Source organism: Drosophila yakuba, chromosome 2L (assembly GCF_016746365.2).
Source record: "Drosophila yakuba strain Tai18E2 chromosome 2L, Prin_Dyak_Tai18E2_2.1, whole genome shotgun sequence".
Taxonomy (NCBI): Eukaryota; Metazoa; Arthropoda; class Insecta; order Diptera; family Drosophilidae; genus Drosophila; species Drosophila yakuba.
In genome coordinates, this window is record NC_052527.2 from 16,378,395 (window position 1) to 16,403,083 (window position 24,689).

The 24,689-nt window shown below is 41.7% G+C and overlaps 1 protein-coding gene across 11 annotated transcripts; it reads right to left on the reverse strand.

Moving 5' to 3' along the window:
• Positions 1 to 148: 148 nt before the first annotated feature.
• On the reverse strand, positions 149 to 24,547 carry LOC6528466 (F-actin-uncapping protein LRRC16A). Of its 11 annotated transcripts, none has more exons than XR_005560231.2 (22): positions 18,326 to 18,574; positions 11,665 to 11,762; positions 10,283 to 10,333; positions 10,090 to 10,218; positions 9,926 to 10,009; positions 8,815 to 9,041; positions 8,589 to 8,750; positions 8,419 to 8,516; positions 8,168 to 8,209; positions 7,564 to 7,751; positions 7,428 to 7,505; positions 7,027 to 7,360; positions 5,980 to 6,967; positions 4,808 to 4,970; positions 4,437 to 4,511; positions 3,846 to 3,866; positions 2,903 to 3,491; positions 2,425 to 2,829; positions 2,255 to 2,365; positions 2,131 to 2,187; positions 1,482 to 1,969; positions 149 to 1,325 (listed from the first exon to the last, which is right to left on the reverse strand). XR_005560231.2 is itself a non-coding variant. In XM_015198872.3 (22 exons), the coding sequence occupies exons 1-22, from the start codon at positions 23,819 to 23,821 to the stop codon at positions 1,233 to 1,235; spliced, it is 4,425 nt and encodes a 1,474-aa protein (XP_015054358.1). In that variant the 5' UTR covers positions 23,822 to 24,547; the 3' UTR covers positions 149 to 1,232. The 11 variants fall into 11 exon arrangements, 8 of the variants coding, with proteins under 8 accessions (XP_015054358.1, XP_015054353.1, XP_039227049.1 ...); XM_015198872.3 differs by lacking the exon at positions 18,326 to 18,574 and adding an exon at positions 23,785 to 24,547 and having other exon boundaries at positions 1,575 to 1,969; XM_015198867.3 differs by having other exon boundaries at positions 1,575 to 1,969; positions 18,326 to 18,573.
• Between the last annotated feature and the right edge of the window lie 142 nt (positions 24,548 to 24,689).

The window sequence follows — 24,689 nt, forward strand, 5'->3', positions numbered from 1 at the left end:
GCCGGTATCGATATCATAAATTGTAATGGTGTGTTTTTGGTATTTTTTTTGACTGCCGAGCGTCCACCATTCAGTATTCTAATACTAGAAAAACTCCCATGCTGCCATTTGGGCGCCCAACCTTTACAAATTTAAAAATAAATAACACTGCTGTCCAATATCGTTACCGTTTTATTTGAATTTCAATAGATTACAATGAAGTTTTAATTGCTTAACTTTAATGAACACGTTAAGTTTTTCTTGTTTCGATTCGGGGGCTTGAAGTTGAATGAGAACGGGATACACTCAAAACTCGAAGTGTGTGGTCGGTGGTGGGCTGGTTTAAAGTTTAAACGCCTCTTAACATTTCCTTTGTCGTTGGTGCAAACTACTAGATCTTCAAAATTTAAATTGATCGTTGAGCGATAATGGAAGTTAGGTTTCAGTAGTTTTCGGTTTTCTGTCGTATAATGGCTTAGTAATTTTATATCGGTTTTGTTTTCGCCTACTTTCTTAGCGTAAATTGTTAACTTTTAGAAAATAATCAATAAGATCGTCAGTGTCCGCTCCGTTCTAAAATAAATGCATTTGTTTCTGGCGGCATAACGCGCTTTAAAATTTGAAAACGGATTGTCGCTTAAATACTATAAATATATGTATAGGCAAGGTAATCAAAAAAAGGGGAAATAATAAAGCATATAGTTTGTATTTGGAAGCAGTTATAAAAAATATTATATTTCATTTAGATTTGTTTATGTTTAGGCCTTTAAAATAGTTCTTATACACGCAATCGAATTACATAATATGTATAGTGTATCATATTCATTGCGTTATCTTCGTTAGTTTCATTGAAATTGTTGTATAGCACACGCTAAAAATATATGTAGATTAGTTCTGTATATAATTGGCACTTAAATCATTTAAATACATAAAAATATAAAATATAGTACACAAAACATTTTTAAAAATATGCAAAGGTTAATTTGGATAAAAGTAAACCCTGATTATATCAATAAATAAATCACGTTCATTCTAAATTGCCAAATAAAAACAACACACACGCGGCATTGCACATAAATTAATGGTTCAGTACGATAAGTTGCAACCTTGTTTTCATCTATCCTTCTGTCTCCACCATCTCATCATCACTTAACGTTATCATCAACCTTACTATCTATCACGTGAAACTGTGGCAGGATGGGTGAAGGACTAGGGGTCGATGTAAGGGAATGTTGAGCATATAACTAGAACACTTATAAATCAACGACATCCTCCTTGGTGTAGGGCGAGTCTCTAAAACCGCGTCTGGTCGCAATGCTTTGCTGCAGTTCTTCAACTAATGTCTCCTGTGGGGAAGCGAAAGAGTGATTCCATTAGACAGCTCGATTAAATAGGGGCCAAACAGGCAACCACAAACTAGATGGAGTTACAAGCAAAATGCGGCATACTAGCTAATAGACACAACTTAAGGATTATGCAACAAATGCAAATGCTAGACGCACAGGATGAAAGCCGTAATCAACGAAGAACGCCAAAAATTTGAACGGTGATGAATACAATTTATCGCAATGCAGCTCCGGCCTCGGAGATCAAACCTCGAATAGCGTAGAGATCTCCTTGCCGGCAATTCGCTTTACGCCACCACTTTCCGCGCAGCTACCAGACTTTGCACCCAACTGTCCGTTGCGCATATTGAGGATCTCGTTGCTGATTAAATTGGCACAAGCCTTGGCATGTTGCTTCTCGTGGCTGTTGGAAGAGGTGCTGGTGGTGCTGTGCTCTGTGATGGTCTCGGTGCTGCCAGTGCTGCTCGAGCTCACGATCCTTGATCGTGTCTGGCTCTGGTTTAATACTGTCATCGATGTGTTGGTGGTCTTGGATGAGCTGACTGATACACTATTTGAGGTGGAGCCTGTGGAGGACGTGCTCGTGCGGGCACCCGCCGCGTTCAGCAAGGTTCTTGGCATAACGGGCGGCTTTAGGGGAAGTTCTTTACGGGTAACGAGTACAACAAATCAAAATATGAAAATAAATGAAATACAAAACAAAGAAAGTCAAAAGAGGTTGCATTACATTTACTAACAGAGGAGGTAAGTGCTGGGCAGGCATTTTCAAACTACTATTCGTGCGCATGCATAGTGAGCAACTTACCCATTCTGTTGAGACCCGCTGCTAGTTCCCGCACAGACTTCTTTTCAAGGGCACCTCCTAAAAAAAAGCCGATTTAAAATTATACATATACATATATTATATATATAATTTCAAAATTACTTACCTGGTGTAATGCCCACAATGCTTCCACCGCCACTGGTAGATAAAGCTATTCCCGGCGTAATGCCTACAATTGAGCCACAGGTAGATCCAAAAGTCACAACCTCGACGTCATCTAAACGGAAAGAAACATTAATTGCTTAATCCTAAATCATTTCTAATTTAGTTACCCACCTTCTTCTACTTTTTCAGGCGTGGTCTTGCTGGATTCGGCATTCCCATTGCCTGTAATAAGCTCTCCGCTTGCCTTTGGCTCGCTGCCAACAACTGACCATGGTCGCGGTTTCTGCAGAACTATGGGCGTTCGCAGGATGCCGTTGCCAGTCTTCACAATAACACTACCCTCGCCTGTGGCATGACTTTTAATCGAATCGCTGCTGGGCGAACGTGTTTTGTCTTCTCGAGCGGTTGCCTTAAGAAGATTACAACTGGGCATGGGCGTCTCGTCAGCGCCGCCTGCAGATCCCGAGCCGGGACCACCTTCTGTTCTCATCTTTACCAGCGGGGACTTACGACCCACCAGTGGAGAATACTTCTCTAGATTGTCCGTGGATCGGGAGCGGGTGGCCCATGACGCACCTTCAGTTTTTTTTTTTTTTAAAGTTAACAATTTAAAGCTGTTTATTACATCCGAAGGGAGTTTTTGACTTACTTTTGAGCAATGGCGACTGGCGCTCCAATTTAATAGGTCGGCGCTCCTCTAGAATGGGAGTGGTCTCCTCAGAGGTCATGTGTCCATTCCCATCGCGGCTCATCGTAGGGCTGTCCACAAACGACAAGGAGCTGCATTCTTCCGACGTTGGTGAAACTAACGGAGTCAGGGTGGTGGGCGTAGCAGAACCGGGCCGGAAGAAGTGTTCCAAGCCTTCGCCGATTTCCCTGCTGCCCCCGGCACACTCAGTGGCGACCAACGGTCGAGTGGGCGCACGCGTTTTGGCCCGCTTTGGCCGACCTTTGACCAGGTGTTGCAGCTGGAACGAGGCGCTGGGCAGCTCCGTGATGGAATCGCAACACTCATCCACTCCTCCGTCGTCCACAACGATGCTGTCGTTCATATTGGCCGCTCCCACCAAGGCGGCGGCACCTGCAGCTGCACGGGAAGACAACTGGGAGCTGGAGCGGTGCGAGGAGGGTGACTCCAGGAGGTCGGGAAAGTGTCCCAGGCTGAGATTCTCCACCACAGACTGGGGACGTACCTTCTTTGCAAGACTGCGTCGCTTGGTGGGTAAATGTGGTGTGGCCTGTGGTAGATCAAACAGGATTAATATATGTGTGGTGTGGATGTATGTATAGTATGAGATGCTTATGATTTATTGAGTGTATTAAATAATGAAGATTGTTTTAGGTTTCTTGAGGGACTCTACAAGGACTACAAATAAAAACGATTAAAGAGATACGATAGATAGTCTACAGATACAAACTGTCTACAGAGGGATAGTAGAAACGATTCTTTATTGCCTTCCCCAAGAACAGTGACCAAAACTACTAAAGAAGCCAAAAAAAATTTGGATTCTTTAAATTTTGGAAAATCATTGCCTTAGGGAAGAATTTATAGATTGATATATAGACTTAAGGACAAGACAAAAACTACTTACAAGGTTGAGATATTCCAATTTCTTTTTGTGTTTGTTTGGATTTTTAAATGTAGTTATGTAAATGAGTTGGAGACAAGGTTTAATTAAAGTAAGTTTAGAAAACGAGTACGAATACGAGTACGAGTATTTGCGATTTTGTACAATTGGTTTTGGTTCGTTTTCGGTTTTGGTTGACAGTGATGGTGATGATGATGATCAGATCAGGGCAGGAAGACACGAGAAAAATAATGAGCATGAGCATTTGGTATACACATTTAAGAAATTTATTTATTGTGGGAAGTTTGTGATGCAAGTGTTGTTCGTTCAGTTTGCATGTGTCAACTACATGGATGTAGCTAGTTGGGTATGGAATAAGTGTTCTGTTTTACACATGAATGTACTAAGCATATATGTATGTATGTGGTAGCGTGTGATTGGATAATTGTGGAGCGTATTTATTTGAATAATATATATCTCTTCTTATAAGTCTTGGCACTCTACTGTTCGCATATACTCTTTAATATGTGATGTGGTTATGGACTAATTCGTTTTAGCTGATTTCGGTAGCGTTTATTGCATCCACTTGGGTAGCGACAGATTTTCAACACTTACAGTGGGCGATTCCAAGCCCAGTTTGGGCAGTATCGAGCCTCGTCCACCCGGTCGTATGATCAAACCATCCGCATCCTAGAAAAGAAGCGTACAGTATATTCGTTAGTGTCTGGGTCCACTCTAAATAGTTCTTTCATGCGGCAACTCCTTAAAGTGAAGAAAATATTTGTAATCGAATGCGCTGATAAGCAGAGCCAAAGCAGCAGCACCGGCGACCAAAATAACAACTGCCTCAATTTTGTGGGTCGAAGCGAAAGTGAACCCAGCCGATGGGCTTAGGACCATGACATCACATTTCTCATTAGCTGGGGCTGATAAGAGCCACCCACTCGATACGGTTGCTCGCAGCCCGTATCGAATGTAGCACTTACATGACTGGAGCGACTGCGCACGATATCCGGCGTCTGCGGTTCGTCCAGCAGCACCGATGGCGACTCCGCGATGCCCATGCCTCGGCGGTAGCGGGTCAGTGCCTCCAGCACCTCATCTGTAGCCCGATCTGAGATGGCGGCTGCCAAGGATTGTTCAATCTCACTGTGGGCAGAGCGGAAATAAACAAAATTAAAATCAATAGACAAGGGTTTGGAAAATCTACTTCTTATTAGAAAAATCCGCCCTTCCTGGATCTGCGGCCAACTCCTCTAAAGGTTCCTCGTCGGGACACTCCTTATAAGCGGGATTTGCGCCAGAAGACTGGCTGTTCTGCCCACCGAAGCAGCAGCACAAAGTGCGCATCAGACCCATTTCTTCGCGACACTTTTTCCCAACATATGGAAGAAAACTGAAGGGTTATGCGCTGGTCTGATTCAATAAGCACGGATAAACCTATATATTATTGGCGAAACCCGCAACCGAAGTGTTTGGCTCCGAAATCCCGACGACAGTGGAAATGCATTCAGCTGTTTCTGGCTTTTGGTCTGCTGTTTTTAATCTTATCTAAATGGTAGCTCTCCCACTCATGTGTATATGGGAATACGTAAACAAACAGACATTTTTCTACTTTCGTTGGAGCGAAATGAGCGCGCAGAGAGTTCCACATAGATGTGGTTTTGGAAGTCTAGTATGCGAAAAAAAAAAACACAGTATCATCTGTATGTTTTCAGTTTTTTGTGGCGATGTGCGAATTCTATTGCGAATAGCCAGAATTAACATGTTCACGTTTCTGAGAATATTACTCATTATACTTACATATTTATTCGTGTATCTATATACTCTTATTTCATTCTAACAATTCTACAGCAAACAATTTATATTTATTTCGCATATATCATTATCGAGGATTAACTATAAATATTAATAATCTAAATTTATTTACCTCCGTTAGCCGTATACATATGTATGTATATAACTTGTTTTTACATTTTCATAATCGCTGTTTGCATTGAACTGGTCAAAAACTTAATTTCTCTTCTATAACTTTTTGTATAGTTTGTTAATAATGATAAGTACTGTTGTCACGTTCATTAAAAACAAAAAAATCGTTCTCCTGAATATTTTGCTCTTTAGTCTACACCCCCAATTTGTTAACTTGGTCGAAACTCACCCAACTTTGTTCATAATCTCACTGCCGGCGTTGTTGAGCAGACAGATTTGCAGGAATTCTTCGGGGACCACCAAACGCTCGGCGAGAGCCTTTCGAAGATCCTGAACTACAATCTGGTTGCCCAGAGTTTTGGGGCACTGCTCGATTCCAGTGCGCATCATCGTCTCCAGGGTCTCCTCCAGATAACTCTTAATCGTGTAGCTCAGTTCACTGGCCACTCGGGTCAGCTTCATTTCGATGGGATGACTGTCGTTGCGAACGGCCTCTTGCAGCTTTGGCATCAGTTGCTTGCAGTTTTCGGCGTCGGTAATCAGGCGCTGCACCGCCGAGGCGGATTCACTGCCTCCCTTAGCCAGGGAAATTGTGTCCTGAGTCTCGGCCACCAACTTATCAACCAGCTGGTGTGTGGACGAGAGCATGAAGCCGTGCTGGAGCCGGAATCCTTGTCCGGTGGCCCGTTTTAATCCATTGCAGTTGCGCTGCAGCAGCTCCTGCATCTTACGCATTACCGCATCCGTCTTATCCGGGTGGCTTTTCAGATGCGGAGCAATATCGAAAATAGGAAAGGGAATAGTGCGCATGCTGTGGTTGTGCTCTAATGCGTAAACGATATCCGCATATCCCTGCAACGTAACTCCGTTCTTATCCATATATATGGTACGCAGCCGGTTGTTAATCTGCAGAGCTTTGGCCAGGAGTCGGGCGCCCACATCCCCCATAAAGTTGCCACTGATGTCCAGCTTCTGAAGGCTTTGGTTGCTGCCCAGAGCGTTGATAAAGTCGTGCAGGTCGTGCTTCAGTTTATTCTCCGATAGTATCAGCTCGACCAGCGGGAAGTCGTCCTTTTGGATGAGGTTCACCAGGGCGTCCATAACGGGCGGAATGTGCTTTGGCTTCATGCCCGTAAGGCTGCGGGTCAGGTGAAGTGTCCGAATCGAGGGGTTCTTGGAAATGGCTGTCAACACGGGCGCTAGCTCAGCATCAAGATCTAAAAAAAATTAAAGAAATTAAATTTTGAAGACAATGGTTATCGTCATTTCCGCTTACTATTATCGCTAATGTCTAGGCTTTGCAGAACTCGCACTCCATGGATGCAGGATTCAAGCACATGAGCACCTTGGGCGCCCAGCGTGTTACTGCTGAGATCCAGATAAAGCCCGGCTGTAGACTCGTTGCAGGCCAGACCAAGCAGCAGGTTTTTCAGTGCCTCCATGGGAAGTTTGCATCCGGCGATGTTGAGGTGCTTTAAACTGAAGGTGCTGGTGAAGAACTGCTTGAACGAGGGCGGGATTTCCTTGCCCTTCTTGGTGCTGAACGAGTTGTGCGACACGTTCAGATGGGCCAAATGCGTGGCGCAGCCGCGCAACAGAGCTCCAAACAACTGCAAAGCATATATACCAAAAATGAGTTCTGTGACCTGGGATTTCTATGGGCTTGGAATAGCTTACATTTTCCAGCGTGATGTCAGTCGAGGCCAGATCTAAGTGCTCCAGTACATTGGGTTGAGCCAGAAAGTTGTGCAAATTCTGCAATTATTTAAATATTTTATTGACATTTAGAATGTTTCGCTTTCCAAGTACTTACGGTTATATCATCTTTGAGACTATTACCACTTAGGTCTAGATACGTGAGCGAGTTGGAAATACTCTGATTAAGCGTGAGCGAGTGCGACATCTGGTTGACTCCCTTTGAAGTTAGTCCACAGTGGGCCAGGGCCAGTTTGCACAGGCCCTTGGATACCTTGGCTATTGGCCCAGCCAAATGAATGGCACCTAATTCAAAGGGAAACGATATATTATTAGATTCAGAGCAATATGTTGACCTCACAACGACTGTAGGATGAATGAAAAGCATGATTTTTGTTGCCAATTAAAATAATTACAGATTTGTTTGTCTATTAGATAAATTTGGTTCACATAGAGCAGAAGGCTTGAAGACCAGAATGAAGAATTGTTGTGGGTAAACCTGTGTGGCAATCGTCAATGACAATGTGAGAAATGGTCTCAAGAATCAATTTGGTGGCTTAACAATGGCCACACATGTCGCCAAAATAATTTGCAAACTTAGAGAAAACAACATGAACGTTAACAGCAATATAGCAATATAGCACAGTAACACAAAACCAATGCAATGTCTATGTTTTGTTTAGATGGCTGTGGTGCTTTGATGTCTAATGGTGGCTGCAAACCTTGTACAATCTTTCCAAATAGGGCGCACAATGAACTTGCTCCTACACAAATCGCAAATGAAAATGGCAAACCGATAAACGACAATACATGGTAACGGCGGGGAAGAGAAACGATAGCAGAGAGGTAGACAAGAATTGGATTAATTGGATTACACGAAGCTGGTCTCGATTACAATTCGATGGCAGTTTGGGGGCAGCATTGTCACCGGGAACAGGGCAGTTGATTGGCATCCGGGGATTTGAATACGCACCTTTATCCTCAATTATATTGTGGCTTAGATCGATGGTGCGAATGGCGGGATTGCTATTCGTTATCACAGATATCGATAACTTGTTCAGGAAATCCCATCTGCAAGAAAGATCAACAAATTATTAATCAAATTCTTAAAAATTTATCCTACTAGCTTATACCACTCCCTACCTTAAGCCCAATGCCTCCAGGTGCAGCTCTTCCAGCCACATCGAACGCTTAAGGACGTGCAGGATGCGTTCCAGGGTCTCGTGGGACAGTCGCATGTGGGCTGCTTTCAGACCACGAAAGAACGTGTTGTATTCCAGAGCCGAAACGATGGCCATCAAGTCTCTGCAATCAATTACCAAGAAAATTAGACCTCAATTACCTAGGACAATTTTGTGCGACAACTCACTTTGGTTCCAGGTGGTCAAAGTCGCGCAAGTTGAGGACTCGCGTGTCGTGGGAAAGATAGATGGTGTCCACATCCCAAGCCACTTCCTCGCGATAGGGAACGCCATGGAAATCGCACATGCAGGCATACTGGGCACTGAATCCCCCACAGGGACCCACATTTCGGGGATCAGAGGGTCTGAATTCCTCGGAGAATATGGTCTCCCGCTCCGGTGGCTGTATATCAATCTGGAAGTGGGGGCACAAAAATACCAGTTCATTGACCTGATGGGAAATTCGGGGTAAAAAAGTTCTAGGAGCGCATTCAAAGGTCTCAAGAGTACGCCTTTGTTGTGGTGAAGCTGACCAACTTGAAGAACAATGCAAAGTTTCGGACTGCCTGCTTAACTCCTCGAAAACTGTGTTTCTCTGTGCTTCCTTCCTTTGCCATCTGCTTAAACTTAATCTCGCATTTAACACTCTGGTTGAATGTGAGTTTTGATAGTCACACTTCCAGGCGTCAACTCGCGTGCCCTGCGGCAATTATCCCAGCGATGTAGCTTCAATTGTTGTAACTAGACGAATCACTAGATAAAAGTCGCTAAACAACGACATCTATGGGTGGGGCGTGCTACGGAATGGTGGTCGTGGGTGACTCGTAGGCGAATCTCAGGCGATTTGCATAAACATACCGGGCATAATTTACGACGAACTGGGGCCATGAGCATGAGCATTACAAATGCATTGAATTAATAACCCCATCTTGCGCAAATGACGACGCTTATGCACTTATGGCCTAATAGGGCAGTGGGCGGGGGTGGCATGCTGACACAGTGGGTGCCATACCACATACATGCATGTACCCTCGATAGATACACACAATATTTAATTAAACATTAATTAAATCCAGACGTGAGTCAGAAGCGGTCGGTACTGAACTGGCCAACCACACAGAGTGAGTTTAAGAGATGGGTACACATTTTTTATTGATACATACAGTTGTAACAAGAATTTTGGCAAAAGTGGATAACTGAATTGATTACTGTTTATCAACGGAACCATATTAACAGTAATCTCCAAAGAGTCCTGGTTGTTTTCTAATAAACAAGTCCTTTAATATTGTTATTACTTACCTTCCGGATGATGTACTTTAAAGGAACTGTTGGGAATATCTGCTTGATGGCCGAGGCTAGATCGGTTAGAATGACATCAGCGTTCTGCAGAATGAACACCATAAAACATAGATAATTACATAGAGAACACTGCGCATAATGACCAGTAAGCTGTTTTGCCTTACCGAGCTGAAATTGCCCGCATCGCCGGTGGTAACGAACGAGTAGGGCCGATCGTTGGTCACAATGGAGAAGTGGGTGGACTTCTTGCTCTCGACCCCCACAATGTCCAGGTAGTGGAAATGGCATTCGATCTGTTTGGGGATATGAATTCATGTTGTAATTATGATAATAAAGAATATCAGATAGCTAACTCACTTTGGTGGGCACTTTGGCACTGAGCAAATAGACCCTGACGGGAGTAAAGACCTGCGAATAGAAAGGAGTTGCAAAACACGGGTGAAAAGTGTTGTAATTGGCAAAGAAAACACACAACAGACATGCGTGCTAACATGTCTGGCTTATAATGCACGGCAACGTTGCAGATGGAGACCATTCCTCATGCATTCAGTAGTGGAGGCATTCACGAGAACCAGAGACTCAAAACTCAATTTTGACGGCCTTTGTCTAGCGAGCATTGATTGAGAAAAGTTCGCTGCTTCTAATGGCAAAAGCGACGCAAAGTGCGTCGGGTAATTCGTTTAGCTCTCTAAATGCAGAAGCCCAGAGCTCTTGGAGTCGGAGTTAATGGAGAAGAGTTGGCCCCATCGACTTTGGTAATTGGACACTTTGTCTCTGCCACCTTGTAAGCCGCTTCCACAAATCAATTTTCCAGCTGTGTGCGCTCTCCAAGCGGCCGTACAAGTGGCCAGCAATGAAATTAGCATAGACCGGCCTACAGGGAATGCCCAGGTGGAAGAAAAGTCGTGCCCCTGCGCCGCTAAGTATGCTATAAAATATCAATTACTGTTCTGGGTCATATTATCATCACGTGCCTACGGGCAGCTACAAGTCGGATACCCTATCGCAATTTTCAAGAGGCTTAACTAAGTGAGCAGCTTTACAGAACGATTAGACTTTGTATGTACTAAGGTTTTCATGGTTATACATTTTCCATTATTTTATGGTAGATACAAAAATAAAGAAACGAGGAATCTCAGGGTTTTACTAGATACAAACATCTTAAGGCTGAAATTAAAAAGTTGAAAATTAAAAGTGTTATACAAATACTTTATTACAGTTTATGATGAAAACTTTGACACTCAAATATTACAATTCATGAAACGTTTTTCTGTTTAAGATGATTAGAAAATATGAAAGGCACAATGGTTATTTTTCGGTTACTTTCAAACCACATTTAAATACTTTAGTTACATATCTATGTTCTCACTGCAACAACCTTTATGTAGTTATAAGAGTCTACTAAAATTGCCTCAAAAACCTTCTTGAAAGTCCAACTTGACACACAATTATGCATAATTCGCGGACTAAATCTGCAGATATTCATTACATTAATGGTACTTCAGTCGAAACGGTAGTTTCCTTCGAATTTGAGGCAATTAGGCTGGGGAATGCAATCTGCTAGCACTTATTGGACCGCTGACTGTCCGCAGATGCGGCATTTTGAATCTGAGCCGCTGACAGACGTCGTCTGCTGGCCGTCGTCGGATCTGGAGGCCAAAAGATCTGAAGTAGCTGGCCTGGCAGAAGGCCGATAGCCAGGCCAATTAGGCAGCTAGCCAAGGAGGCGCTTTACTTACCAGAACACGATTCTCCGTCTTATCGCCTTTCGTCTCCAATTTGACCATATACTTGACGAGTATCTTTGTGTGGCGACCCAGAATAGACTTGACGCTTTCTGCAAAGAGATAATGGAGGGGAGGAGCTTGAGAATCGGAATAAGAACGAAGATCGCTTGGACACCAAGCGGAAATGCAATTAAGAGCCCCAGTGGCAGTTTCGTTTGCCGATTAATTAGTCACATCCGAGGCCGACTCAAATCGCTCTCGTAACTGCGAATTGCGATAAAAAAACGATGAAAACTACTCAAAAACAAGGAAATTTCAACTGGTATTACTCATTAAATCCAATGGCATATGTGTGCATATGTAATTGTCTATGTTTTATGTTACTCATTTGAAACATTTTTTTTGAGTATAATAAACTATGTAATTACAAATACAAAGACCATTGTCCTTTCACCTCTTTTTAGTTTCAGTTTAATTTTTATAAATATAAATATTTTAGCTACATTTCTTCCTGTGCACAATTGCATACATTATACAGATATCTGTATGGATGAATGACATTATTATATACCCAAGTTTGGGGCTTTGTTGTGCATGCCAAACCCGAGTATTATATCACTACCAGCCAGTAAAACGAATTGATTCAAACGTATTCAAACGAAGCACGTAGACATAGCAATTTTCAGGCGATAACACCCTTGAAGCCTCCTCCTCCTAACCTCCCACCTGATTCCCCGGTTCCCTGATTCCCCGGTTCATAGCGACAGCTACTTAGCATATAACCCAACAACAAGGTATACTCTCTTTTCTTTGTACACACGCCAGCGATGACGAATTATTTAGAGGGAGATATGTGAGTGTATGGGAATGTGGAGGAGGAGGAGGAGGTGGGCCGAGGAAGCCTCTACTGGGGGTGACCATATTATGTCATGCCAGGGCATGCCAGATCCCAAGCACCTCCGCCATAAAGCCGGCAGTTATGACTCCCCGTCTGGGCACGCCACCGTAAAGGAATGGGAAAGGACCAGGAGCAGCCGAAATGACAGGCATGTGCCGGAGGGGAATCGGAATTGAGATGTCGAAAATTCATGCATAACTGCCACGCCCACCGCTCACAAACTCCCCAAAACTAAGGAGTAATGCATTTACCTTAGTAGAGGTTTTATTGCCCATGGACAACAAGCTTCTGTATTAGCAAGCGGAATAGATATATTGAATCGCATTAATAATAGATCCTTCAAAGATCATATTAAGATCAAGCAATAACAAGAGCGTGTTGAAACCCATTTACATTCAAGGCATACGAGTATATAAAGAAATGAATCAGAACGAGAAATTTCTCCAGTAATTACCGAAATGCCTCGAGGGCGAAAAGATAGACGGAGAAATACGCCCGTTAGCTTAGCAAGGGATTTGCATAAAGTGGGCCATAAACAGAGCTGCGGGGCTCCCTCGATCCTGACCACACTCAAGCGACGGAAACTCATAGTGGGGCCAAAATAAATAAAGTGACAGTTTGTCTTTATGGCCGCCCATCAAAACAGACAGCGGGGCTGGAGGAGTGGGTGTGGGTGTGGGTGCCTATGATAATGAGTGCCAATTGCGCGTTATGACCGAAATAGATGGTTAAGACGGTTCGGCACGCACTATACACACACGCAAGTGTGTGATACAAATCAAACAAATCAGCTCACTGATTCTCTCTTAATTATGGGGCTCAAGCGCGTCGAATGCCAACGAACTTGGGCAGAGAAAACGCCACCAGAGATGACTGTCTTCATATCATGTGGAATAGAAAGAGCTCGCAGTTAGGTTGCGCACCCAAACGAAAATTACCGAAGTTTCTTCGGGGTGTCAACTGTATTTGCTTTGTTATCTAATGACTGAGCCAACTGCATAAACCCCCAATCCCAATTTGCTTCCTGAAATCAAGCCACAATCCACACACAAATGCGGCAGAAGTATTTTTAAGGAACCAATGAATCCAAGGTTTCCTCAAAGTAGTTAAGCGCTCTTACATTGCTCATTTCTATTATAAATATGAATAAGGTTACATTTATTTTATAAAGAAAGATAGAAAGAAATAGAAAGAATTACAAAAATATTCTTTAGTTGTTTCCAACAAAAAATTTTAACAATTTTTGGAGAAATGACTCAGTTATTAACATTTCTATTTCCGATTGATGTGTCAAAATCGGTCATAGTTTCGGAACTGATTTCGAAGCGTAATATATGGCGTAAACACTGGACGCCAACGAGTTCGTGGATGTTTATCTGGGATATCTATGTATATAGAACAACACCTGAACATGGCTCTCATTTTGTCTGCCATTTGAGAGCTGGCTGCATTGGATTGCAACTTCTGGGCCATGATTAGCTGTCTGCCCCGGACATTGCCAGTCCGTTTCTGTCGCGACTCCATTTCCTACTGAAGGAAATGGGATTTTAATTGGCCCTTGTGGTTATTTCACTCAGTTGGCAGGTTGAATGCCTTATTGCATCTCAAAACGAAAAGTCATTTTAGGGAAATTTTCTAAAGATACATTTGGTGAACAGGAACCTATGCAATTCACGAGTTTCTTAATTTGAATTTTCCTATGATTTAATCTACATTTAAGCTAAACGATTTAAAGGCTCACATGTACGTTTTAATCAACTAACTTGAAAAAATTTTAAAGTGATTTAGACTGTAATTTATTAAAAGAGTAATTTATCTATATCGCTTTCCAACGATTAATTCAAAGGTATTTTAAAATAGTAAGAATAAAAACTGTAGACGGGAAAATTATTGGTTGAATAACCTATATTTATCTCCTTAATTCTTAATCAACTTTCTTCGACTTGGTCCGTTTATAGGCTTCCCTGGAGTTCAAGGAACTGATTCTCAAAAGTTTGTCAAAAGTTTGCCCTCGGCTGGGAAACCTGCAGGCGGCATGGGGAGCCATCGACGGCAATCTAAGCTGGCATAAAAGCCAACGAGTGTGACCCAATTCGGCGCATTTTCCACTTTTTCCACATTTTGCAGCTGCACAGCTCAGCACAATGCCAGAGATTACACGAGTTCAAAATACTCCACTGCCAGATACAATGTGTATCTGTATCTGTATCTGAGACCGTAAATGTATCTGCATTTGTATCTGCGAGTGTAGGTGCATGTGTCATCTGTTCACAGCGCCTTTTCGTTTAACACCGTGTTTGTAGTTGGTTTTTTTTCAATCTGTTGTATGCATTGTCTGCAGCAAAGTGTACGCTTTCCATACGCTGCAGGTTCTAATGGACGTCATCGTTGCCTGTGCAAATACAAAGGCTGTCAAAACTAGTCGACAAACAAATAAATAGGAGCACCAAAGTGGACAGGGAGCCATTTCCCAGTTTGACAGCAATTGACCAGGAGGCAGTGGATTCAGGGGGGGATTTATGACAGTGAGGAAGGCGCTTCTACACTCAGAAATTCAGGAAGAACTTGTCCAACAATAATCGCAACGGGAAACTACAAGATTGAGATACAGATACACACAGCATCCAGCTATATGAATAAGTTAGATTTTCTATTCTTGTCATGTCTATTTTGCCTAAGTTATATTTATTGAATTTACAATGTATATATTATTAACAAAATTTGAATAACAAGCTATTCGCTTTAAGATAGATTCCTTACGTTTTTGGTCTAATAGTAACAAAAAAACGTTCAATAAACGACATTTGGGTTGCAATTACGGAAAATGTGAGTTTGGGAAGTCAGTCTGCAATGATAACCCAAAATACGAGTAAGACCAGCCACAGCAACGCTTTATGCCATTTTATTCGAAGTAGAAACCAAACAATGGCAAGGCCTCTGTCTCGTTTGGCGTCTCTGCCGGCACAAAAGAAAGTTAAACTTAAACGAGGATGGTTATTTTCGTTTTCTTGGCTCAAAAGTTGCGATTACTTTACGTTATGTTAATTATATTTGCACAATGGAGCGGACAGTCACAAAAAGGTAGAAAGGCAGATGAGACGATGAGCAGTGGCTGCATTTATTCAGCGATAACCGAAATGCAAATTATAAACTTTGGCTGCTGCTTCGAGATTCCAGCCCGAAATTCAGGCCACTTCCCATTGAAATGCTGCTGCATTCAAACTGTATTGAACCCCGTGCGTAGAATCAAACAAATAAATGGGCCCCAATTTAATGCCTGTGTGTCACAGTTGTTGATCTATTTGCTGTTAACAAGTGGCGACGACCAATTGTGGGCGTGGCATGTGGCGAGCTTAATTCGCTTGACCTCAAAACGCAATTTATTGTGCGAAATTTTCGTTTTTCGTTCGAGCAATAGAAAGCGACAGGTTCAGGTTCTCCTACGACTCGAGAGCTCTCTTTTTCTCTCTCTCTCTGTCTCTCTTTCTCTAACAGGCCATTCCCCCGTCGCTTTGCCCGAAAAAGAAGTGGGCCAAAAGCAACTATCCGAAAGACAGAGGCGAGGGGGGGGGGGGGGCGCGGGGGCTTAAAGCCAGGTCAGGGATGCGAGCGGCGTCATTAACGTCACTTCTTGGGTGACACAATTTCGCCAAACACCAGAGATGCAGAACGAGAACGAGAGGGGTAGACACCTGGCTGCCGAGGGAGAGAGAGAGGGGAGATATTCGCATTTGTCTATTGGAAAATGGAGCACATGAGCGTGTTTCGGCTTTTCGGCTTTTGTGGATGCCGCGTGCGTTCTTTCTTTCTTTTTTATTATCATTTTCTGTGGCACCTCGAGATGTGGCCAAACTAGTCGCCAAATCACGCGAAAAACGTCTATGCGCCACTAATGAGCAGCGAGGATACCATAAATATGTGGAGCGGAGCACAGGTATCGGTAAAATGGAGCAGCTCGAAAAGCGAGAGTGAAACGGTGGCGGAGAACATTAATAGGTCACTGGAAATAGAAACAGAAGCTGCTGGAGCTGGAGAGGATAAAGTATAAAGTATAAAGTAGTATGTATGTATATATACAGCGATTAAGTATGCGCGCTAATTGTGAGCAATTTGCCACTTAGTTGGATGGCAAATGGCCAGCAGTTAATTGCTGGCATAAATTATCGACCGGCGTATTGATATCCACGGGATATGCTCTCCATAACTAGGTCATCCAGAGGTCAGCGATGGAAGACCTGCCAATTGGGACATTCCCATTCAAGAGCTTTTGTTTCGAGCGTTTGCTTTAAATATACATATCATTTGAATAGCTTTGTATTTTGCACTTTGGTCTGGGAATTTTCTCACACACATCTCGGAGGGGCAATCAATTTTATTGCGTCCACTTGGGGAAGGTCAAACGATTTGAGACCGCTTTTGCCATTTTTCAGCCACAAGCAACAGAGCTTTGTGGGCCCTACTTTAAATTCAGGTTACTGGAAGGATGCTTCAGGGTTATGTAAGGTTAAAAATGGATTGAATAATTGTGAACATTTATTTATAGTTTACTATTTATGTTCTTCTGCTGGTTAATAACAAAGGAGTGGAACTTTATACGTTTATTCATTTCCATTTAATAGAAATATTATTTTTATTGCAATATTCCACCCTACCATTCAATGGGCAACCGCTCCTCCAACTCATTAAATTATTTTTATTTACGCTTTCAGTGGATCACGAGGACGGCTCACAAAGCACACTCATTTTATTTGTTTATTTGCCCTATTGCATATACATTGCGTATGTACTTATGTTCATACTCGAATGTGGGATTGCAAAACAACGATTGGAGTCTCGGGGGCTTTACAATGTGCGCGCTGGGGGAATTGTCTTCTGGATGAGTAAATGCAGCCGAACCGCTCGAGATAAGCCTTTGAAGGCAGGCCAAACAAATGCGTAAACAAACAAAGAGAGTTCGCCGCAACAGGCAGAACCAAAACAACAACAGCCACCCAAGTCATCAATAAACTTTCAACAAGTCAATTTCCGTCGAGTAAGGTGCGGTCAGAGGCGTGGGCCCACAGGAGAGGGGTTGGTACCAACTTTATGAAGTGCAAAATGGCCTGAGCAATCACACCTGGCCGAAAACCAAACCAAACGGAACTAGAGATCGATCGCCGGCGAACAGCGATGTCGGGGTTTTGAATGGCAACAAAATTAGTCACAAACATAGAAAACAAAAAACATATGATACATGTACACATTGATAACAGATAGTTATACCCGTAGTCGTAGAGTGCAAGGGTATACTAGATTCCTTGAAAAGTATGTAAAAGGCAGAAGGAAGCGTTCGAACTCCCACTAGCTGAGTAACGGGTATCAGATAGTCGGGGAACTTGACTATAGCATTTTATCTTGTTTAATAATCGGTTTAGCTAAACGCCAAACAAGCATTTTATAGCATTTATTCGTCACCCACTTACGAATACATTCAGTGAATATCTGTTTATAAATCGCTATTTCTACGCTGCGTTCTGGATCCTTAAAAATAAAAGTACATATATAATATGCATAACAAATTGAAGGGCTAATTTCTGAATCAAAAGAAGTACACAGAATTTGTGGAAAATAAAGTCAGAATCGCTTAAATGGAATCTCTGATTGCGAGTGAGCATTTGGGGAGTGGTGCTGATATGTAAAATGTGCAATGACTCACACGGTAAACAAATGAAGCTACAGCACTAGCACTACCACCCATTCCATCCGTCCATTTCGAGGTGATCTTCTATTGCTCACCTTTGTCGCGATTCTGCTTGACCACGTCCCGTATCTGCAGCTCGATGATGCGGCGCAGGTACTGGTCGATGTGAGTCATCATTTCCATGGTGCGCATTTCACCCATTTCAGCACTAACGGTGCTCAATAATACGAACAATGGTAATTGCACCTATGGGGCTACGATGCGATGATATGTGGCTTCAAATCGGAAGGCAGGCGGCGCGATTTTAGCGGATTCGCAAGGCCAATTAGCCTTGGTAGTGCGCTGCCAACTTGCAAAGGCAGTCCAGGCACCGAGCGCGGCGATTTCAGCACTGAGCGCTGATAACCACGATCGGTCTTATCGGCCAACTTTGCACTTATCAGTAGCGGGAGAGTGGAGGAATTTGAGCGAACGGAGGGTAAACTTATGATAGCTTACAGGGTGATAGAGTACTGCTGTAAACTTCGAAAGTGTTTCCTAGAATTAAAGCCATTCTTAGACCCGTTAATCTAAAAGGACTTAGTGGATTCGTTGAATAATATGTAACAGATAGAAGGAAGCGATTCTGACCTTTTTAAGTATATAAAAATAGCCATGTCCGTTCGTCTGTCCGTATAAATAACTTGAACCCAACAAGTTTATAGAGACCATTCTTTTTTTGCTGAATTTTTTTTTAAATATTCTTATCATTTTGTATCAAAGACGACTTTGCTCTTCGTCGCCCTTATGAGGGAGGAACACACACTTGGTGACTTTTTTATAAGAATCACTGCTGCCGACAGGTGTCCAAACATTCAAATTAAATTAAATAAACAAGAGGGGAGTCAAGAGAAAAAAAGGAGGGTAAGATCACAACAACAAAACCCGGACCAAGTTGCATAAATCAGACAGCCAATCGCGCCCATCATATAATGCCCAATTCGGATTCGGGTGCAGCCGCCGCATTGGAGCGGAATGAAGTTTATTTTGGACTGGCAACTGGAACCGCAGTAGCGGCAGCCAGCGCTAAGATCATAAATAAAATTGTCAATGCTCCATTTGGAGTGAGTGCTCCAGATTCCGGCGGATTCCCCTGCTGTTGCAGCTGCCGTGGAAATTAAAGTATTTTATAAATGATGGGCAGTGAGGCGATGGCGCAACACCCCGCCCACTTAATCAGAGTACGTTAATTGGCAGACGGGAAGCAAGCGCCGTGCCGACGTGGAAATAGGATAAAACAACAAGTCGGATATGGATGGCCTTGTTAGGTGTAGCATACAGACAGGCAACACAAACAAGTCAGGCAGTGAGCAAACAAACAGCGAAGGTGTCAACGCCTACGACTGAGCACAGGACTCGCGAACGGAATACTTGGAGCCTGATGCTCCGAGCAGCAAGAGGACTGGGGAAAGGCTGCTGTCAATGCACTCAAATTAAATTACTTAGCCCGGCGACGAGATGGGTCCAAATTCCTAGGGACCGGCACAGTGGTTTGGCCAAGTTAGGATAGTGTTGCGTGCAAACAGGGTCAGTTGCATCAACGGAATCAGTGCAACTGGCCCACAAAAGCTAAGCATTTAGGTGCACCATTTGATTATAAACTTGACTTTTTTTAGGAGTAAAGTTCCTATTTAATAAATCGAATGGATCTAATTCTTATTACCTCTTAAGTTCATTGAACAGTATATTTTGCTTGAAACTTTAGACATTTTTCACTGGAAAAACGATCGCTTTGAGCCTTGTTTATTCTAAGCTCTGGAAGAAAACATTTTTTTTAATGGGCCAAACAGTTTTTTAAAGGCTTCTTTTATTTTGGCGAAATGTGTGTTTAACAAACACTCTGGTATCAGAGTCAATTGAAACTGGGTAGAACTGGGTGGTTAAAGATATGGAATTTCAAAAACTATTTTCCAAAATAAAACTTTTTTCAAAAATCTGAAAGGTGGGCAAACGATTATGAAATTCCGATTTTCGAAATTCCATATCTTTAAAACTGGACATGAGCAAAAAACACTAATTGGTGTGCAAACATGGGCAAACGAATCCAGTTTTCAAATTTCAAAAATTCGTTTTTACTGAACCCAGCTTCTTTGAGTTGTACCTCTGCTTTCTGTTATCAGTGGTTGTATAGGAAACTCGAACAAAAAATTTCGAATATCTACAATCAGCTCGAATCGAAGTAATTGGGGCATAGCTCTTTCCAGGTTTCCCTCTGAATTCGAAGCCAATGTGGATGTGGATGTGCTTCACGGATGACCGCGCTTAGAGCAGACACCTGTCATGGGGCATTACGCGGTCTGCATGCCGCCACTGAGTGATTCGGCTTTTGTCAGATCGGTTTTCACGCTCCCGGAGATGCCAACGGGCCAAGCGCTGAGCGAGTTCCGTAGGAACCAGAACTTAAATGGTAACCATGTGGCTTGTTTGTGGAACCGTATTGCTCATTAGCTGCAATTGAACAATGAGTTTGTTTATTTTTAAGGCTTACCCATTCACTCATATCAATATATCGCGCTTTGAATGTCATTTATATGGTAACTCTCGCTGACTGTTATTTATCGAATGTGTACATATATACATATATGTATATAATTACACATGTATGTAGTGCTTCTTATTTTCATAATTGTTTATCGCTCGCGGTCTGATGGGATTTACACTTTCTGACTTTGCGTTGCTTTTCAGCGTAATTAACTATCACGGAATCTAACTTCGAACTTTCTAGCATGAGCCCCTAAAAATGAATTTGGAAAATGAACTATATATTTATTATTTAGTAGCATTTGAAGCAAAATGGATATGTATATATATAAAAAAAATATAAATAACTATCTTTTTGGTATCTCACGAATTATTATACCCATTACTCGTAGAATAACAGCCAAAAGAAAGCGGTTCCGACCATAATTTGGCGAGTAGGTTTAAAGTATTACTCTTCCATAGCTCTATTATTGGTGAAAAAGTTAGCTCAAAGAAGCTGGGTCCGCCAAAATCGAATTTTTGAAATTTGAAAGGTGGAATCGTTTGACCATCGTTTGACCATGTTTGACCACCAATTACTTTTTTCTGACCACGTCCAGTTTTGAAGATATGGAATTTCGAAAATTTTCGAAAATTTACGAACTTCAAAAAGTTGACTTTTTTAAATTTTTTTTTTTTTAAATCGCAATAACTTCGTTTGACCACGTTTGACCACCCTTTACAATTTTGAAAAAACTTTTAGTTTGGAAAATATAAGCACTTAAGCAATTAAGCATTTTTCATACCTCAAAACTAAATATTTTCAAACAAAATCGTTTGACCATCCTTTAAAAATGCTTTTTATCGTTTGACCACCCTTTAAAATTTTTTTTTTTCATTTGCTTACCCTTAAAAAAAAATATTTTCGTTTGCCCAACTCTTAAAACTAAATATTTTTAAAAAAAAACTTTTGACCATCCTTTAAAATTGCATTCTATCGTTTGACCACCCTTCAAAAATTAGTTTTTTCGTTTGCTTACCCTTAAAAAAAAATAAAAACGATTTCCCACCTCTTAAAACTAAATATTTTCAAAAAAAAACTTTTGACCATCCTTTAAAATTGCATTCTATCGTTTGACCACCCCTCAAAAATTAGTTTTTTCGTTTGCTTACCCTTAAAAAAAAATAAAAACGATTTCCCACCTCTTAAAACTAAATATTTTCAAAAAAAAACTTTTGACCATCCTTTAAAATTGCATTCTATCGTTTGACCACCCTTCAAAAATTAGTTTTTTCGTTTGCTTACCCTTAAAAAAAAATAAAAACGATTTCCCACCTCTTAAAGGTATATTTTTTTACAATAATTATTTTGTACACGCGGAAATCTTTTTCTATCTCTTTCTTACTCCTAAAAAACGATCAAAGGCCAGAGGTGTTGTTGCATATAACCAACATATACATATAAATAAAACACACATACACATTTTCGGTTCTGCACATTTGTTTGAAAATATTTTTTTTTTAAGGGTAAGCAAACGAAAAAACTAATTTTTGAAGGGTGGTCAAACGATAGAATGCAATTTTAATGGATGGTCAAAAGTTTTTTTTTGAAAATATTTAGTTTTAAGAGGTGGGAAATCGTTTTTATTTTTTTTTAAGGGTAAGCAAACGAAAAAACTAATTTTTGAAGGGTGGTCAAACGATAGAATGCAATTTTAATGGATGGTCAAAAGTTTTTTTTTGAAAATATTTAGTTTTAAGAGGTGGGAAATCGTTTTTATTTTTTTTTAAGGGTAAGCAAACGAAAAAACTAATTTTTGAAGGGTGGTCAAACGATAGAATGCAATTTTAAAGGATGGTCAAAAGTTTTTTTTTGAAAATATTTAGTTTTAAGAGTTGGGCAAACGAAAATATTTTTTTTTAAGGGTAAGCAAATGAAAAAAAAAAATTTTAAAGGGTGGTCAAACGATAAAAAGCATTTTTAAAGGATGGTCAAACGATTTTGTTTGAAAATATTTAGTTTTGAGGTATGAAAAATGCTTAATTGCTTAAGTGCTTATATTTTCCAAACTAAAAGTTTTTTCAAAATTCTAAAGGGTGGTCAAACGAAGTTATTGCGATTTAAAAAAAAAAAAGTTCAAAAAAGTCAACTTTTTGAAGTTCGAAAATTTTCGAAATTCCATATCTTCAAAACTGGACGTGGTCAAAAAAAAGTAATTGGTGGTCAAACATGGTCAAACGATGGTCAAACGATTCCACCTTTCAAATTTCAAATATTCGATTTTGGCGGACCCAGCTTCTTTGAGCTGAAAAAGTTAAGTTCGGCCAACTTTTCATTTGCAAAATAATTGCAAAAAACTACCGCTGCCGCACGGGACAAAAACTGGAAGAATTGATTCCCCTTCGCGTGGAATCGCCAATATATTCTTGATCAGGGTCAAGTGTGTCCGTCCGTCCGTCCGTATGGAAGTCGAGGTCTCAGGAACTATAAAAGCTAGAACAAGTTGAGATTCAGCATGCAGACTCCAGAGACATAGACGCAGTGCAAGCTTGTTGAACCATGTTGCCCGATATTCCAGAAAATGTTGAAATTTCTTCTTCACACTTCCATTAGCTGAGTAACGGGTATCAGATAGTCGGGCAACTCGACTATACCGTTCTCTCTTGTTTTCAAATTTTAATGTTAAAAATGTTCCTCCAGTCAAGGAGTCAGTGCTTCCATAACTGCGAATGGGTGGGATTTTCCCGGGGGGTTGGTGGGTGGCAATGTCGCACTGTTTGTGGGCATGTTGTGGGTGTGGGGTGTGTGTGCGGATGTCTGTTGTTGGGGGTGTCACATCTTAGAAAAAGGAAGCCGGCGGCCCAAACAGAAGAGTGAAGAGCGAAAACAAAACTCCGACGCTACGGAGGGGATGCATCTGCATTTGTTTTTGTTCATGCGTTTTCCAAAACAAAGAACGGTGATAGGGGGTGGGGCGGCGTATGGCAGATGATGGAGAAGGGGCGGTCGAAGAGAGCAGGGAGTAAGGGGAGAGAGCGCGAGAGCATTACTCACCGTTGAGGTCCTTGGTTAATTGCGAGCGCGTCGACATTTTGTCTTCCGAAATGCGAAATTCTGCGGCGAAAGTTGGGCGAAAATGAAGTCAAACAGGAATGACCAGGAAAAAAGGGCCAACGAAATTGGCTCAAAGCGGCTGATTTCACTGTTGTTGCTGCTGCTGTTGGTGTGTTGGTGGTGGTTCGATTTCAATCCTGACACGCCTTGCAGCCCGAAACTGGATTTTTGAGCTGCTCCCTCATTAACAACCGCGAATCGGACATTTCGCCTTTTTGCCCATCTTTTCGTGTTAACTACTTAAATTTATTTTTTGGCCAACTTGTTTTTATAGCCAATTCACATTATTTGCACACACATTCAGGATTTTCGTTTCGGTTTTTCACGCGTTTCCACCCTCTTCGTGGGGTCGGAAAACGGAAAATTCACTGAGTCGCCGCCGCACAGACAACAGTTTATTTCCACTGACACTTGGGCTTAAATTTTGTTGTTTTAATCGTTAATTTAGCACTTAAACACCGAGTTTCCCGGAATATTTGTGTATATTCGCTTTTTTTCACTTCGTCTTCGGCATTTCGATGTTTCCTTTTTGGAGCTAAAATTGCAATATTTCAGAGAAATACTGATCGGACCGGCGCCTTTAATTTATAACTAACTAAACCCGCCAAGTAAAGTTAGTCTGCGAAAATGGCTAACAAATTAATAAATACACGATCCGCAAATACACCAGTTTCAGTTTCAGTTTCGACTCAGTGTGACCAGAGAGGTGCCCATATTTCTGGCCTATTGTGGCGTTTACAGCAACCGTTTTTGACATTCGCAGTTAACAGTAATGTGTGCCCCGCGCTCTGCTTCTTTGTAGCTAAAGTTTAGCTTGTAAAATGTCTAGAACCTCCACTTTAGGA